The sequence below is a fragment of the Rhinolophus sinicus genome, chromosome 5 (genome assembly GCF_057876585.1).
Source record: "Rhinolophus sinicus isolate RSI-liver-muscle chromosome 5, RSI-T2T, whole genome shotgun sequence".
In the NCBI taxonomy this organism is placed as follows: Eukaryota; Metazoa; Chordata; class Mammalia; order Chiroptera; family Rhinolophidae; genus Rhinolophus; species Rhinolophus sinicus.
In genome coordinates, this window is record NC_142505.1 from 108,389,212 (window position 1) to 108,405,106 (window position 15,895).

General features: G+C 43.9%; 2 protein-coding genes across 7 annotated transcripts in view; one reads left to right on the top strand and one right to left on the bottom strand.

Annotated features, from left to right (window-relative positions):
• GRID2IP (Grid2 interacting protein) overlaps window positions 1-5,960 on the bottom strand; it is a 56,963-nt gene extending 51,003 nt beyond the window's left edge. For all 5 annotated transcript variants that reach the window (XM_088798784.1, XM_019753653.3, XM_074313947.2 and 2 more), the window contains exon 1: window positions 5,201-5,960. The gene's annotated coding sequence lies outside the window, so the exon portion shown is untranslated. The remainder of the gene's footprint in view (window positions 1-5,200) is intronic.
• Window positions 5,961-5,964: 4 nt separating this feature from the next.
• Window positions 5,965-15,163, top strand: ZDHHC4 (zDHHC palmitoyltransferase 4). 2 transcript variants are annotated; one of them, XM_088798786.1, is made up of 8 exons: window positions 5,965-6,057; window positions 6,541-6,704; window positions 7,323-7,446; window positions 8,248-8,321; window positions 8,805-8,983; window positions 10,298-10,423; window positions 11,568-11,812; window positions 14,823-15,163. In XM_088798786.1, exons 2-8 carry the CDS (start codon window positions 6,646-6,648, stop codon window positions 15,111-15,113), a joined length of 1,098 nt encoding a protein of 365 aa, XP_088654912.1. In that variant the 5' UTR covers window positions 5,965-6,057; window positions 6,541-6,645; the 3' UTR covers window positions 15,114-15,163. The 2 variants fall into 2 exon arrangements, with proteins under 2 accessions (XP_088654912.1, XP_019609205.2); XM_019753646.2 differs by having other exon boundaries at window positions 6,000-6,057; window positions 6,541-6,730.
• Window positions 15,164-15,895: the final 732 nt, after the last annotated feature.

The following is a 15,895-nucleotide window of genomic DNA, read 5'->3' on the forward strand; positions in this document are numbered from 1 at the left end:
TACACACTAAATAAGTGATTAATGCTGTTAAGAGACTGAGATTTGGGAGAGGTGGTGATCAACGGAGATTTTTGTTCTGTATAGTTTAACTCTTACAAGTGAAACATAATATTGTATTACTTTCATAAATTTTAAAAGGGCAACTCAGCACAATATAAAATAGGTGATCAAACCAAGATTCATTTAGTCTCCACTGAAACCATCCAGAAAAAAATGAATGGGGATAAAAATAAAGTTCTGCATTTATGAGCAAATTCAAAACCACCAGCTCAGAATTAACCAGCAGGGTGATGAGTCGGCTCGAGACACCGACGACTCCAACCCGCTCTGGATGTGAGGAGGCTCCATCTGTAACCAGTCTTCCCTGGTGACGTCACATCTTGATTTTATTTTTTTTCAGTTCTGTGTCAGGTTCATAAAGGCCTTGCATCCAACATATCAGAAGGTGCCCAGCTTGGTTAAGTTTTGTAAAAAGGAAAAAGCTTTTCCTTTTGCGGTAGGCAGCACAGATCGACAGGAAGAGAGACTTAAGGCCAGTGTTTGGAGATCAGACATTTCCCCTCAAAGGGAGGACCAGCCTGGCTCAGTTAGACAGGTTTGCAGAGGTACCAAGAATAGACTGGTCTCAGTGGATGCAGGGGCGTTCAGAGCAGAGGAACAGCCCACAGGGGACTGACTTCTCAGTGCTATGTTTGGAAGCAGCTCTTTTCACCCCAGGTTCAACTATCATTAAACAGCTTTCCCTCTTATCCTCTAGGTTTATCATCAAGCAATTGTCACTGCTCCTGTTACCTAGGGGGCAAAAGTCCCCTTTTCGAGGACCCCAAGCAGGATTCTTTTCTCAATGGGTGTTATGAAGACAATTATGAGACCAAAAGTGAGTGTTAACAGTGTAAGCTTTATTCAATGGCCAGAGAATGGAGAAGCAGGAGCCTAGCTCTCAAATCTGCTTCTTGTGGCTCGGGATCAAGAAGCTGCCCATACTGGGTGGAGCTGGGTCTAGGCAGATGAGGGGGAGAAACCTTCGTGGTTTTTCTGGGAAGGAGGCGCCACCTTCTTGGAATTAGAGTTCCATCTTTTATTCTGTCCTTTTATGGTTTCTTCCAGTCATTGTCACGGTGATTGGCAACTGTTATGGCACTGGCAGGTGTGTCATTTAGTGTGGAGATTAGATCATAATGAAGTTTGAGGTCTTCTGGAGGTCACCTCAGTGGGCATCTTAGTCATAGCTGGTTTTAACTGGCCCTTTCTTGAGAAGGAACTATTAACCGTAGGCCTTCCTGTTCTCAAAGATACATATAGTTAGGGTAGGGTAGGAACTTACCCACAGACAGGAGCTTAGCTACTTGTGGGCCCACTTGGGTAAGAAATTCTCCCTTTCCTTATTTTCACTCCTCATTGCTGAGGGGTACTGAGGACGAAGGTCCACCTTCTGCAACTTCTTTCAGTTGCATTTGGGCACCCAATAGAGATCCCATTAGAAGAGTGAAATTTTTCCCGTGCTAACCCCAACTAGGTGTGATTGTCCCCTGGCTTTACTCCCAGCTGTTCATATCCCTGTGTGACCATTTGGAGCTTGATTGATTCAAGTCTTTTAGAGACAAAAGAAAGTAGACAATTTAGGAGGCAGGGCCCAAGGATGAGTAGTAGAAGGATGGTGGCAAGAGGCCCTAAGAGAGGAAAGAATCGAGTGAGGTTAGGAGAAAGATTTTTGGCAGTATCCCAGATATGTTTGGAGTTGGTACGGGTTTTCCCATTTGGCTTGGTTAGATATTTCAGATACCAACTTCTGCTTGGCCAATAGCGCTTATCCACGTACAGCAGGAGGAATTGGTAGCCATGTATACTCCTCCTTGTTCACACAAAATATATCCTAGGGCTCACCTGTTGTCAAGCGCTACGTGAGCCAGTGAATCTACTGTTTACCCCAAAATAAGACCTAATGAGAAAATAAGCCCTAGCATGATTTTTCACTGGTTTGGGGGCCTGCTTCCCCTCCAGGTTTTCAGGTAAGTCCAATCTCCAGATTGGAAGAGATAAAAGATTAGACCGGAAGGTGAAGGTAGTTGTTGGTCTCCAAGGGTCTTGAGGGCTTGGGCTACTTCTCCGATGTGGGTGGCAAATTTTAGCTTGTCTAGGTCATGGAGGTCTTCTTGACGAGTAGGCCCCGATGGGATAGGTCGGCCATACATTAATTCACATGGACTTCACATTTCCCCTTCGGGGCTACCCGTAGTTTTTGTTTTGTTTTTTTAAGGAGGGCGCAGCTCATAGTGGCCCATGCAGGGACTGAACTGGCAACCTTGGTGTTATCAGCGCCATGCTGTAACCACCTGAGCTAACCAGCCACCCCTATCTGTAGTCTTAACAGGGCTATGGAGAGGAGGGAGATCCAGGGGAGATAGGTTTCCCGGCATAGCTTAGCCAAGGTTTTCTTGAGTGTCTGATTGGTCCGTTCTACTTTTTCTGAGGACTGGGGTCTCCAAGAGGTGTGGAGGTGCCATTTGATGCCTAAGACTTTCAAGGTGTCCTTAGTAATGGCTGCTATAAAGGCTGGCCGATTATCGCTTTGGCTTGATCACAGTGACCCAAATCTTGAGATGATTTCTTTTAAGAGAGTCTTTGAAACCTCTAGGGTGGTTTTGGTTCAGGTGGCAAATGCCTCTACCTATCCCGAAAATGTGTCAGTAAGTACTAGTAGGTAGCTAAAATTTCCTCCAGCCTTTGGCATTACAGTAAAATCAATCAGCCAATCTTCTCCAAGTTGCATGCCCTGATATTGGGTTGGGTGGACGTATTTTCCAGGGGCCCCAGTGGGACGGGTATTAGGGTTGTTCAAATAGCAGGTAGGTCAGGTTTCAACCATTTCTCAAACTATGTAGGTCTCAGAAATTATGAGTTACCATTGTTTTGCATAGCCAGTTGTAGAGTGCTTCCTGGCCAAAACCAGTGTGCTTCCCTACTAGCCTGTAGAGCTATGGCTCTGGGGAAAAGAAACTGCCTATGGGGACTTACTAGCGAGCCTCGGTGATCAAAGCTCCTAGTACAGCCCCATTTAAAAGTATTTTCTTGTTTTCTTGGGGAGTAGATGGGAGTGTATGAGCTGGGATCCAGAGATGATGGCAATAATGATAATTGGAGAGGAGTTCCCTCGGTGGCTGCTGCCAGGCCACTAAACCTGCCCTGTGGTTTCCTCGTACATTCTCAGCATCTGCCCTTTGGTGTCCTCGGCAGTGCATCACAGCTGCCTGTCTAGGCATTCTGACAGCTTCTAACAGGCGCAAGATTTCGGTGGTTTTTGAATCTGTTTATTTCCACAGATCAATATACCTCTTTCTTTCCATATAGCCGCATGTACAATGGAATAAACGCATTTAGAATCAGTATATATATTGAGGATTTTATCTTTTCCCAGTTCTAGGGCTCTGGCTAAAGCAGTTAGTTCAGCTCTTTGGGCGGAACCTCCTGGTGGTAGTACTCTGGCCCTTACGGTCTCAGAGGAGACGACAGCATATCCTGCCTTTCTTTCTCCCTCCTGTATGAAGCTGTTCCCATGTGTAAAGCAGGTAAATTCTACATTATCAAAAGACTTGCTTTTGAGCTCTGGCCTACTGGAGTATATTTCCTCTAGTACCTCTAGGCAGTTATGGGTTATGCTGCCTTGTTCTACGGGAAGGAGGGTGGCAGCGTTCAGAGTACTGCAGACCTTGAGGGTCACATTTACGTTTTCAAAAAGCATAACTTGTAACTGAAGGGTTCTTCCTGGAGACAGCCATTCCACCTCCCTTTCTTTTATGAGAGACTGAGTGTAATGGGGGGTGGTCCAGATAGTTAGGGGTTGTCAGAAAGTTAATATTTCTGTCTCTTTAAGGAGGAGAGCAATAGCGGCTACTGACCTAAGGCAAGGAGGCCACCCCTTTGTTACTGAGTCTAGTTGTTTAGAGAAATATGCTATTACCCTAGTGAGGGGACCAAGCGTTTGGGTTAGGACTCCTAGGGCTATTCCCTTGCTCTCGTGTGCATAGAAGTAGAAGGGCTTGCTCAAATCTGGTACGGCCAACGTTGAGGAGGGGAAACTAGGGAAGCATTAGGACAAGAGGCAGGGGAAAGAGCCAGGGGAGAGGGTGGGACTGGGACGGGTCAGGGTTGGACACTGGCAATTCGGGTGGCTGGGCTGTTGCCTTTGGAGGAGGGAGCAAGTTTAGGGGGTTCTCAGTAGATTGCAGAACTGGAAACAATGCCTTCGGTTCTGTTAAAGTAGGCCCTTTCGCCTCTAGACTCCATTTTTTCTGTGGGTCCTTGTTCTGATAGAGGGCCATTGAAAACTGAACACAGGGAATTTTTCCCCATTTTTTTTTTTAGTTTTTGTCAAAATAAATCTAATTGGAGTATCGTACTGTAATTGTGGGAGCCATTAACTGGCCAACTTTCTTCGTCCTCCAATTTATATTGGGGCTATGCTGTATTACAGAAAAAGATTAGTTGTTTTTTTGTTAACGGATGGTACCCAAATGATTTTCTATTCCATAGAATATACCCCCAACAGGGAGCCCTCCAGGATCGAGGTCTGGTTGCCCATACCGTAGATCTGTGATTGCAGATCAGTTTTCAGTTCCGTAAGGGGTTGAAACAACAGTTAAGAGGAACACAGACCCCACAACTTTTTGCCCACATAAAGTTAGAGCATTTCTCAGCTAAATCCTGGCTCCAGCTGGCAAGCTGGTGGTATGGTTGGCCTCTGTGATACAAGGCACAGACCTGACAGGAACACTGGCAGGTCAGATACAGGCCTGCCAGACCTTGTAGGAAAAGTGGCGGTGGGAGTCTAGCCAGAGTAGCCTCAATTTGAGAGGGTGTCTGAAAGAAATGAGAGCAAAAACATGAGCACAGTTGGCTAAGACATTTCTTTACAGTAAAAAGAAGGCCCAGGGTTTCCCAAATCATAATTTGAAGTGGACCAAATCACGAAACATCTTCCAGAGTAAGGGAAGGCCACAACGTGAAGTCGAGGAGGAGAGAAAAAGACTGAGAAAATGTGAGATCCGTTCCTTGCAAGCCTGGGAAGAGGAAGAAGAGAAGCAAGTTACTTGATGATCAACCAGAACTGGTGGAGGCCAGGATGGATTCCAAGAGGATGAAGAACAGTAAGAAAATAGACATTTATAACAGAAACAAGATACCCTTAGATTTGGTATCTTACCTGGGAGTTGCCTGCAAGTCCTGTGCTCCTGGGTATGGTGGTTCCTCTCTCACCATTTCCGGAGTCCCACCGGAAGTGAGCTCCTTACTCCGGATGGAACCAGTGACCACATGCCAGGCGTCCCTGAGCATGACCCAGGTTTCCTCGACCTACTGAGTCCAGGGGGTCTTCTCCTCGGTACCTACTATCTGCTTCACCGTGCTTGGCTGTTAGAGGTGCCCAATTTTGTTTTTGGTGTCTTCTGCACCTCCCCGCCTCCACTCCTGCACTCGACAGCCAAGGAACAAGGCCGTGTTAGCAGGACGAATGAGGGTCCCAAGGGGCAGGATGTTCAGAGCTGTTCCGAAACAGCAGGAGCAAAGATAATGGAACGGTTCGGACATACGTATCCCAACGGTGTGGTTGGCAGAAACCAAAGCAAACCGTCCACCACGAAGACAGTGTATGAACCTCTAAGTGTGCCTGCCCTGGGCCGCCTGGGGCCCCTGCTTGGCTGGGCGCCGGCCCCTGACTGGGTTCTACAAGGCAGCTGGGAGCTTCGGTCCGCTTCACAACACAGGCGTCCTCGCCGCACCAGGCCCAGGACGGTCTTTTTTGTTCGCGTTCTCTCTAAAGTTCGACCTTCCAGCAGTCAGGCTCTACCACGGTCCTGAGGGGCCCAGACACAAAACCAACAACCCCCAGGAGGGGCCAGAACAGGACCTGTAGGCCACACTCCCCCAAGGCCACCTGAACTTCCGCCGGAAGTCGGCCTGGCTGGCAGCGTCGCGTGCTGACGTCACGGGTCCGCCGGAAGCCTGGGGGCGCGCCCTTGAAGGCGCTGGCTCCGCGCTGCTGGCGGTTGGTCGCGCCTGGAGGTAAGGCGGCCCCCGCTGGGCTTCCAGGTATTCCCGCTGGCCCAGGAGTGCCGGTCTCCCTGTCTATCCGGCCCTTCCCACTCGTGTGTGGGCCGCAGCCCACCTCCACCCGCCCAGGGTCCGGGCGTCCCCAGTGTTCCCTTGGAGCCTTCTGCACTCCGCCCCCCACCCTGGGTTCCGCTCCCGGGGAAAGCTCCGGCCAGGCCCACCCGCCGAGACCCTAGGATTGAGTGTAGCTTCCGGGAGGCCCTTCTGTCGAGTCCCCAGCGTGGGCACCTCCGGGATTGGTACAGACACCAGTGACCGAGGCCCCCAGCTTACTTTTTTCTAATTAGCTTTTTCTGCCTAAGTCTTATAAACCCTTTCACTCTGCGGGGTCTCATCATCCCCCGACTTGCAAATTCTTTTCCACTATGTTTTCCGCTCCTGACTCCTATTATGTGAGTGCTGTTATGGGAGTGTTGAATTGATCTATCTTTGCAGCCAGATTCAGCCTCCTGGAGGAACCATGTCTCCTGCAACTTTGCGTGTCACCTGTTGTGCGAGGCGCATGCCACTGCGCCAGAGATGAAGTTTGAATTCTCGTGAATGTTGGGAGGAGGAATGCCAGAACTCCAGGCCGAAAATTATCCAGGCATGAGAAATATGTAGGCTGGGGAACCTGAATCACCTCGTGAGTATTGCTGCTCTTTGTTTCCTCTGTCTTATCTCCTGAATAGTTTCTAGTTTGGTTATCTCAACTGTAAGCCTGGCCAGCATCACTTGCTAAGGCCATAAGTAACCATCACCAATTTCTTAATACAGGCCTGTATTAATACATCACTTCATAGGACGGAATGCCTGATCCTGGGCCCTTGGTTGCCTCTAGGGGATGCTTGTTCCAATAGCATTGTCAACAGTTACTTTTGGCCACATTTCTGTATCAATGTCTGTGATTATTTATATTTAAGGAAGTAAAAAAAATACGATTTGTTGCCTGGGGGATGCAAGATGGACGCATTTTGCATATTCTTCCCCACTTTATTTTGGGCTTAAATAGGAAATGCCCCAGAGCAGACCACGGTGGTTTGATTAGGGAGCTTTTGAAGGAGAGAGAGAGAGCTCAAGACCTTCTGGGAGGTCCAACTGAAGAGGCAGTGTGTGCTTAAGGGCTGATGAATTCTGTTTTGGGAGCCATTTAGGGAGCTGATGTCTGAGACTGTGTCCTGTATTGATGTTATACTGTGTGAACAGCATAGTCACATACGCTTTCTGTTCCTTTGTAGCCCCAGGATGGACTTCCTAGTTCTCTTCTTGTTCTACTTGGCTTTGGTGCTGGTTGGTAGTGTTATGATCTGCATCTGCTCCAAAACCCATTACCTGAAAGGCCTGGTCAGCGGAGGTGCACAGGTAACAATGAGACCACTGGATTTTGAATACCACCTGTCTAAAAAGGCTCAGCAGTTTCCTGACAGAATGAAAAAGAGATGCCATTTTTATTCATTTGTTCACTTGTTTCATTTATGGCAGTTGGGGTATATTCGAAAGTCTCTCTCTCTCTCTCTCTCCCTCCCTCCCTCTCTCCCTGGGGTTTTGTTGTTGAAGCTAATCTTCTGATGATGCTTTGAGAGAAGACAGCATTCTCAAGGTTAGCTATTTTTCTCTGGATTTGATGCGTATAATTGGGCATGGATATGAGCAGTGCCTGTCTGGTGGGGCCTGAAGGGTGAACTGGGGGATATATGAGCAGAAAGCTAGGCATTGGGCTGCCAACGCTCCACCAGGGATCGAAGTGAGCAAAATTGGGATGGGCAGCCCTTGGGAAGGAGTTGACTTGGGAGGGACCTGGGCTAATGGCCAGTGATTTGGAGGTGGACCTTGGAAATTAAGATGGAACTCAAGGCAGGGAAAGGCGCGTCGTTTGCAGTAGCATTACTTAATCCACCCCTTCTGTTCACCTCTCTGCCTGAAAACCCTGACATGATTCCTTCTTTGGGATCAGGGTAGAAATGGAATTGGCAGCAAAGGAAAGTCAGCTGAGGGAAGCCCTCCTCTCTGTTCTGTCTTAAATTTCTTCTCTGCCCATATGCAGCATCACAACTTAATGTCACCAGCATTGCCAACTGAACATGAAGCCTCTGATTTGCTGGGGGGGGGGGGGGGGGATGAGAAATGAAATCGAACCTTTCTTTTTTTTTTTTTTTGTTTCAGATATTTTCCTGTATAATTCCAGAATGCCTTCAGAGAGCCATGCTAGGATTGCTTCATTACCTCTTTCATACAAGGTATTTATATTTCAGAGTTAAATATTATCTCCTTGTTAATTGTTGCTGTCCTATAGCTTCAGGAAGCGCCTTGTGGTTTTCAGCATGGTACGGGGAAGGATGCTGCAAAGGATCGAGAGTCCTGGGTTTGAACCTCTACTCAGAGATAATCTGCCTTTTCTCTCTGGGGTTAGACATATCTACTTTTAAATAGAGGTATTTAAAGAGGAGGAAAATATTGGCATGCATTTCTGTAAAAAGAAATATTATTATTCTGCTACTGAGATCTCAATGATCATCTCTGGTATTGAGATGAAAACAGGTAACGTTTATTGAGTACTTACTATGTGCTAGGCACTAGGTGAAATGTTTCACATGTAATTCTTACTATTATCTCAAGCCCAAAGGAAGTAGTTGGCCCTTGGCTAATTTTCCTTAGTATTGCATGGTTTCTTCGTGGAGAAACCCCCATGATGAACAAGCCATGTTCCTATTTCCTTTCAGAAACCACACCTTCATTATCCTGCACCTCATCTTGCAAGGGATGGTTTATACTGAATACACCTGGGAAATATTTGGCTACTGTCAAGAGCTGCAGTTCTCCTCGTATTACCTTTTTCTGCCCTATCTGCTGCTGATTGTAAACCTTTTTTTTTTCACCCTCAGTTGTGTAACTGATCCTGGTAAGTTGAGGCTCTTGGTGTAGAGTGGTGACCACTGAACTGTCAGTCTTACCGCTAGTGCTACAAATAAATAGTGACCCTCTAAGGACTTTGCAAAAGATTTGATATATCGTGTTTGCATGATCTTTCAATTTTGAGTGTTTTCTAATTTTATTTTTTTCTTTGACCCATCAGTTATTTAGAACTGTTTAAATTTTTCCATACAAATCTTTTAGTTTAATTTTTTGATACTTTCACTTAATTGTGTTACATATAGAGCTTATGGTTGTGTAGGATACTATTTCTTTTGGAAATTATGTTGATATTCGCATTATGCCTGGGCATGTGTGCTTGAAAAGAATGTGTTCTTGGGTACAGAGAACCGTACAAGTGCATTAGATCAAATTTGTTAATAGTGTTCAAATCTTTTATGTTCATAGTAATTTTTTTGTTTGTTTGATCAGTCAGTTACTAAGAGGTGTGTTACGTCATTGTGATGGTAGATTTGAAAGATTTCTCCTTATAGTTAGTTTTTGCTTCACATTTTGAAACTAATGTGTATGAGTATGTATATTATATGTATGTTATTATTAGTTGCATTCAGGTTTAGAATTAGTATTATTTCTTCCTTGAATCTTTTTACAAAATATAATGAGCCTCTGTAACTAGTAATACTCGTTGGTCTCAAGTCTCTTTTGTCTGATATTGATATTATTATACTTTCTTTTGATTGATATTTGCTCGTTTTTTCCTGCCATTCTTTTACTTTTAACCTTTCCTGTCCTTGAAGCACTACTGAATGTCCATCAACTGATGAATAGATAAATAAAATGTGGTATATCTATTTAATGGACTATTATTCAGCAACAAGAAGGAATGAAGTACCGACACACGCTACAACATAGAAGAGCTTTGAAAACATTGTGTTCAATGAAAGAAGCCAGATACAAAAAAAACAAATATTTATATAAAGTATCCATAAAACACAAATCCATAGGGACAGAACATATTGATTAGTGGTTGCCAGGGGCTTAGGGATTAGAGAGAAATGGGGAGTGACTGCTAAGGGATTTCTTTTTAGGGCGATGAAAATGTTCTAAAATTGTGGTGAAGGTGGCACAACTCTGTGAATACACTAAAAACCAGTAACTTATACATTTTAAATGGGTAAATTGTTTTTATGCATTGAAATTTAATAAAGCTCTTAAAAATTCTAAAATGAATTATTTAAAATATTAAACCTAGCAGTTTTAGTTGTGCTGTGTCAGGACAGGTTTTGTGAATATCTAGTCCACTGTATTGCCCAAAACTGACATGTGTTCTTACTCTTTTCAGGCACCATAACAAAAGCCAACGAATTATTGTTTCTTCAAGTTTATGAATTCGATGAAGTCATGTTCCCAAAGAACATGAGGTGCCCCACTTGTGATTTAAGGAAACCAGCGCGATCCAAGCACTGTGGTAAGTATGGCCCCAACTGCCAAGTCCCACCCTCTCACAGTAGACACGCGGCCTTCATCTGTGAGGGAATATTGCATAAGTCGGAAAGCAGGGCCATTTGTCCCCCAGACATGGGGCAGCCATTGCTTGGAGAGGTTTCTTTCAGATGACTGGTGGTGAGGTCTTGGGCTCTTGTACAGTGGGCAGCCCTCCGTCCTGGGCAGCCTGGTCTCTGCCACGTGGCAGGGCATGCTGCTCAAGAGATGTTTGTGCAGGATGTTGTGCTTGCAGATTTCATTCCTGGCAGCACCTGTTCTTCTGGGGAGTTGCCAGGACTCTAGTGCTGTCCGACAAAAACACAGTATGGGCCACATATATGATTTTACATTTTCTCATAGCCACATTACAAAAAGAAGAAGAAATCGGTGAAATTAATTTTAATCATATATTTTATTCAACCTAACATATCTAAAATACTATTTTAACATGTAATCGATATTTTTTAAAAAATCATTGATGGGTTAGTTTATATTCTCTTTTTCATACTAAGTCTTTGAAATCTGATGTGTATTTTACATTTACAACACATCTCAATCTCGACACTAAATTTTCATTGGAAATACTTGATCATGAAATTTGCAGATGGAAGAGCAGATTCACATATCCAAGCTATTCCAAACATTCTTAAACATTTTTCAGTCACTGAAGAAGTAGCAGAAAGTCATTTTCCTTTAATACCCACACCAACATTGACATAATGGTTCATCTTTTTCAGAAGTATTGATTTGACTTTAAAGCCAAAGCTTTAGTTTTGAAACTATTTGTCTAAGTAAAGTCACTAACTCTTGTGTCACCTCATTTTTATTCACATTGACCTCAAAAGGAGCATTGCACAAATTGAAAAACAACTGTAAGTTTATCCATATCCACAAAGTATTCTTTCCAGTTTTTCTTGTAGCCACGTTTCAGGTGCTCAGTACCTACATGGTGCTAGGCTGGTGGCTACTGTTTGGACACTGCAGTTCTAAAAGCTTGGTGACAGCATCTGCCATTTTTCCAGCTCATACTTTCCGTGGTCAGTTTTAAAAACGTCAGTAGGTGTGCATGGTGTCAGTGTCTCATCAAGGACCAATCCAGGGTGGTGACTTGCCCCGTTTCTGTGCAGGTGTGTGTAACCGGTGTGTGCACCGTTTTGACCATCACTGTGTTTGGGTGAACAACTGCATCGGGGCCTGGAACGCCAGGTACTTCCTCATCTACCTCTTGACGTTGACGGCCTCAGCTGCCACCATGGCCATTGTGAGCATTGTGTTTCTGGTTCGGTTGGTGCTGTTGTCAGACTTGTACCTGGAGACTTACGTGGATGACCTTGGACACTTCCAGGTTATTGACACCGTCTTCCTTATTCAGGTAATTATTCAGGTAATTACGTTGTGGGCTGTAGGTTTCTAACTTCAGGTTTCAAACTTGGGAAAAGGACATTTGTTTGCCCAGTAAAAACATGAAGCCATTCCTTTTTTTAAAATATTGATATATAATCTTTTTAAATTGATAATTCACATACCATAAAATTCGCCCTTTTAAAGTAACAATTCAGTGATGTTAGTGTATTCACAGAGTTATGGAACTATCACCACTAATTTCAAAATATTTCATCACCCCAAAAAGAAATCCATACCTATTAGCAGTCATTCCCATTCCCTTCTCCCCCAACTATGAGAACCACTCATCTGCTTTCTGTCTCTATGGATTTTCCTTTTCTGTGCATTTCATGTAATTGGAATCATACAATATGTGGCCTTTTGTATCTGGCCTCTTTCACTGAGCATCATGTTTTCAAGGTTCAGCCAGTACTTCATTCCTTGTTATGGCTGAAAAATAGAAATAGTCCATTGTTTGGATGGACCACATTTTATTCCAGTTGTCAGTTGATGGACATTTAGGTGTTTGCAGTTTTTGGTTATTTTTGAATAATGCTGCCATGAGCATTTGTATACAAGTTCTTCTGTGGACATAGGTTTTTATTTATCTTGAGTTATATGTATATAGGAGTAGAATTGCTGGGTCATATGGTAACTCTATTTGTAATCATTTGAGGAACTGCCAGACTTTTCCAAAGCAGCTGCACCGTTTTACATTCCCACCAGCAGTGTATGAGGGTTCCAATTTCTCCACATCCTTGCCAACACTTGTTCTCTGTCTTTTTTATTATAGTCATCCTAGCTCTTTTACCTCCTCGAAGCAGAGTCCTTTATAATTACGCATTTTAATATGTCTTTTTAGTCTAAAACAATGCCCCACTTTTTTTTTTATGAAATGGACATTTAGTAGCCTAGTTGCCTATTAGAATGTCTCATGTTCTGGATTTGTCTGTTTCCTAATTGTGTCATCTAATATTTCTCTATTTCCCTATATTAATGTAAAACTGAAGGTTGGTTGTAGAGCCTTGATTAGATTCATTTTTCTTGGCAAAAATGCTTCCTACGTAGAGATGTGTATTTCCTAATGCATCCCATCAGGCAGAACCTAGGGTCTGTGAAGCCTGGGTTGATTCATTGGTTAAGGTGGTGGCCACTAGCTATCTCCATTGGCGAAATGCATTTCCCCCTCGGCCATGGGTGATCTGTGTGTATGGTTTTGGTTTTGTATTTGGGAGTTTCTTTAGGACAGATTGAAAAATATATGAATCCTGAGTCAGATTATCAACATTTATAAGTCTTTTGACATTAACGTATATCGTCACATTGCTTTTTAAAACCATGTTCTTCAAGCAGCACGTAAGTGACCGTTTTACTGCATCTGAGGAAGCATTGACGCTGCCGGTGGTGGGAGTCACCTCTAGTTTGACGAGAAAACATGGTGTGCCCTTTGAAAGTTGCATTTCTCTCATTACTTTTGATTACTTGTTTGTCAGTCATTTGTGTACCTTCTTTTGTGGATGACGTCCTTTTATTAGGTTGGTGCAAAAGTAATTGCGATTTTTGCATTTTTTTTTTTTTTTAACCTTTTAAACCACAATCACTTTTGCACTAACCTAACAACTGTTTATCTGTTTGACATTAGAATAACTTTTGATTTGAGGTCTTTATGTAATAATAGTTCCTTCTTGTATTTGTTTTCTATTTGTGTATTTCCTTTGTATAAAAAAGTTTAAACATTCTTCCTCATCAGATCTGTTTTCTTTGTAACTTGAGTTAGAACATATCCCCCATCAAGAGTTTTGATAATTGTTTGCTTTTTTCCATTTCAAAAATATTGGAACTCTTCCAAAATTCTTTATTTTGTTTATTATAAAAAATAACTTACAATAATTCAAGCAGTCCAGAAGTTTAAACGAAAAGGGGAAATGGGTGAGGAGTAAGTCAAGGCGGTCAAAAGGTACAAACTTCTGGTTGACAGATGAATAAATCCTGGGGATTCTTACGTAGAGCACGGTGACTATAGTTGATAACACTGTCTTGTATACTTGTAAGTTGCTAAGAGACTAGCTGTTAAAAGTTCTCACTGCAAAAAAGAAAACTTGTAACTGTGAGGGGCTGGATGTGTTAACTAACCTTATGGTGGTAATCATTTCGATGCATACATACGAAATCGTTATGTTTTGCATTGTTGTGCACCTTCAACTTTCACAATGTTATACGTCAATTAGATCTCAAAACCGGGGGGAGGGGAAGAAAATTTAAAACATCTTGAAAATAAAATGAAATGAAAACTTATACCCCTCTCCTCCCTTCCCAACACTTGCATTCCCTAGAGGCAACCACTTTTGTATTTTGATGTGTATACCTATATTTGTTTATATTCCCACATACCTTCTAGGGTCAGTTTTGTGTTTACAGAAAGAGGGTCCGTTGTGATCATTGCATCTTGTCTTGTTCATTGGACAATATATTACCAGCATCTTTTCCAAATTAGTACATAGGAATTTACCCCATTTTAACAGCTCTTTATTTTTCCACAGTATGACTTTCCCAGAGGTTTACTCTTCCTCGTGGATGGACATTTGTTTCTTTTGGAAAGAGGGGCTATAGATGTACCCCTGTAGTCATTTCATTTTGAGAGTGATCTCTTCTTTCCATCTTGACTTCATTTTGATGCAAGAACTAAGATCTGCATCTCTGTCTTTGTTCATTTTATAAATAGCCACCTGCCATAGCACCATCCCGAATATCCTTTCCCTTTGCCCTCAGTGTACACACTTCATTTATTCCATATTAAACTCGTGTACACACTAGCATTTCTTCCCGGGTCAGTGCTGTGTATGGTTTGATTTGTATTCTGGGGGCCGGATGTGCACGGAAGTGGGTGAGCTGGGGAGGCAGCTCTGATGGTCTTGTGGACCAGACCAGGGCTGGTGGGTGCTGACCCTTACTTGTGTCATAGCCCAGCGCCTAACGTGCTGCTTCTTCTTTGCCCCCAGTACCTGTTCCTGACCTTCCCAAGGATTGTCTTCCTGGTGGGCTTTGTCCTGCTGCTGAGCTTCCTCCTGGGCGGCTACCTGTGCTTTGCCTTATACCTGGCTGCCACCAACCAGACCACTAACGAGTGGTACAGAGGTGACCGGGCCTGGTGCCAGCATTGCCCCCATGTGGCCCGGCCCCCAGCAGCAGAGCCTCAGGTCTACCGGAACATTCACTCGCACGGGCTTTGGAGCAACCTTAGAGAGATCTTTCTACCTGCTGCTGTACATTATGAGAGAAAGAAGAAATAAGAATGGGAAGAGTGTTACTGCCTTTTAAATATAGTATATGTTTATTTATACATATGGATACTTTCTAAGCATTCGTCTTTTTGTTTTTTTTCCAGTTTCTGCTGTGTATTTATAAATCAGCTTTTAGTGGTTCAGGAAAGGAAAACTAGTGTGTACTGAGTGCCTAACAGAAATCCCCCGGGCTCATCATCTGTTCACTTAGCCTGTTGGAACGGAGCTTCTCTGAAGTCCTGGTGCCAAGACGATCAGATATGGCTTCTCAGAGGTTCCACTTGACCTTGGTCTCCCACTCTACCCTCTAGGCTCCTGGACAGGATGGGCCTTATGACTCTGTCCCCTGATGTGCAGGAGGGGTAAGGGACTTGGAGTTGTGCCTGGCTGTGCCACTTTGATGCCCTTCCCATCTCTCCCAGGGAAAGGCTTTGGCTTTTTTATTTTTTCCTCTCTTTATACCCGGCGTCTTCACCCAGGCCTGCCCTGGGCCTGCATGGATCTTCTACACGAGTCACATTTCTGTACTTGTGGCCTCACGCCGGCCCTCCACTGGCCTCTTGTGGCCATATTCAAGTCTTTTCTGCCCTATTTTTAAAATCCCAAACTGACCCCTCAGTTAATTCAGTACAGAGAGAGGAATGCAGGAGAAGAGATTCCTAGAAAGTGGAGAATGTTTAGGAGCTGGACACTTAAGATTCCCATGGCCCTCCCAGGCCACTCTGAAGGGGGTTGGGGAATAGGAACTCTGAGGACAGGACCTTGCAGTCGGGTAGGGAGGCATCATTTGT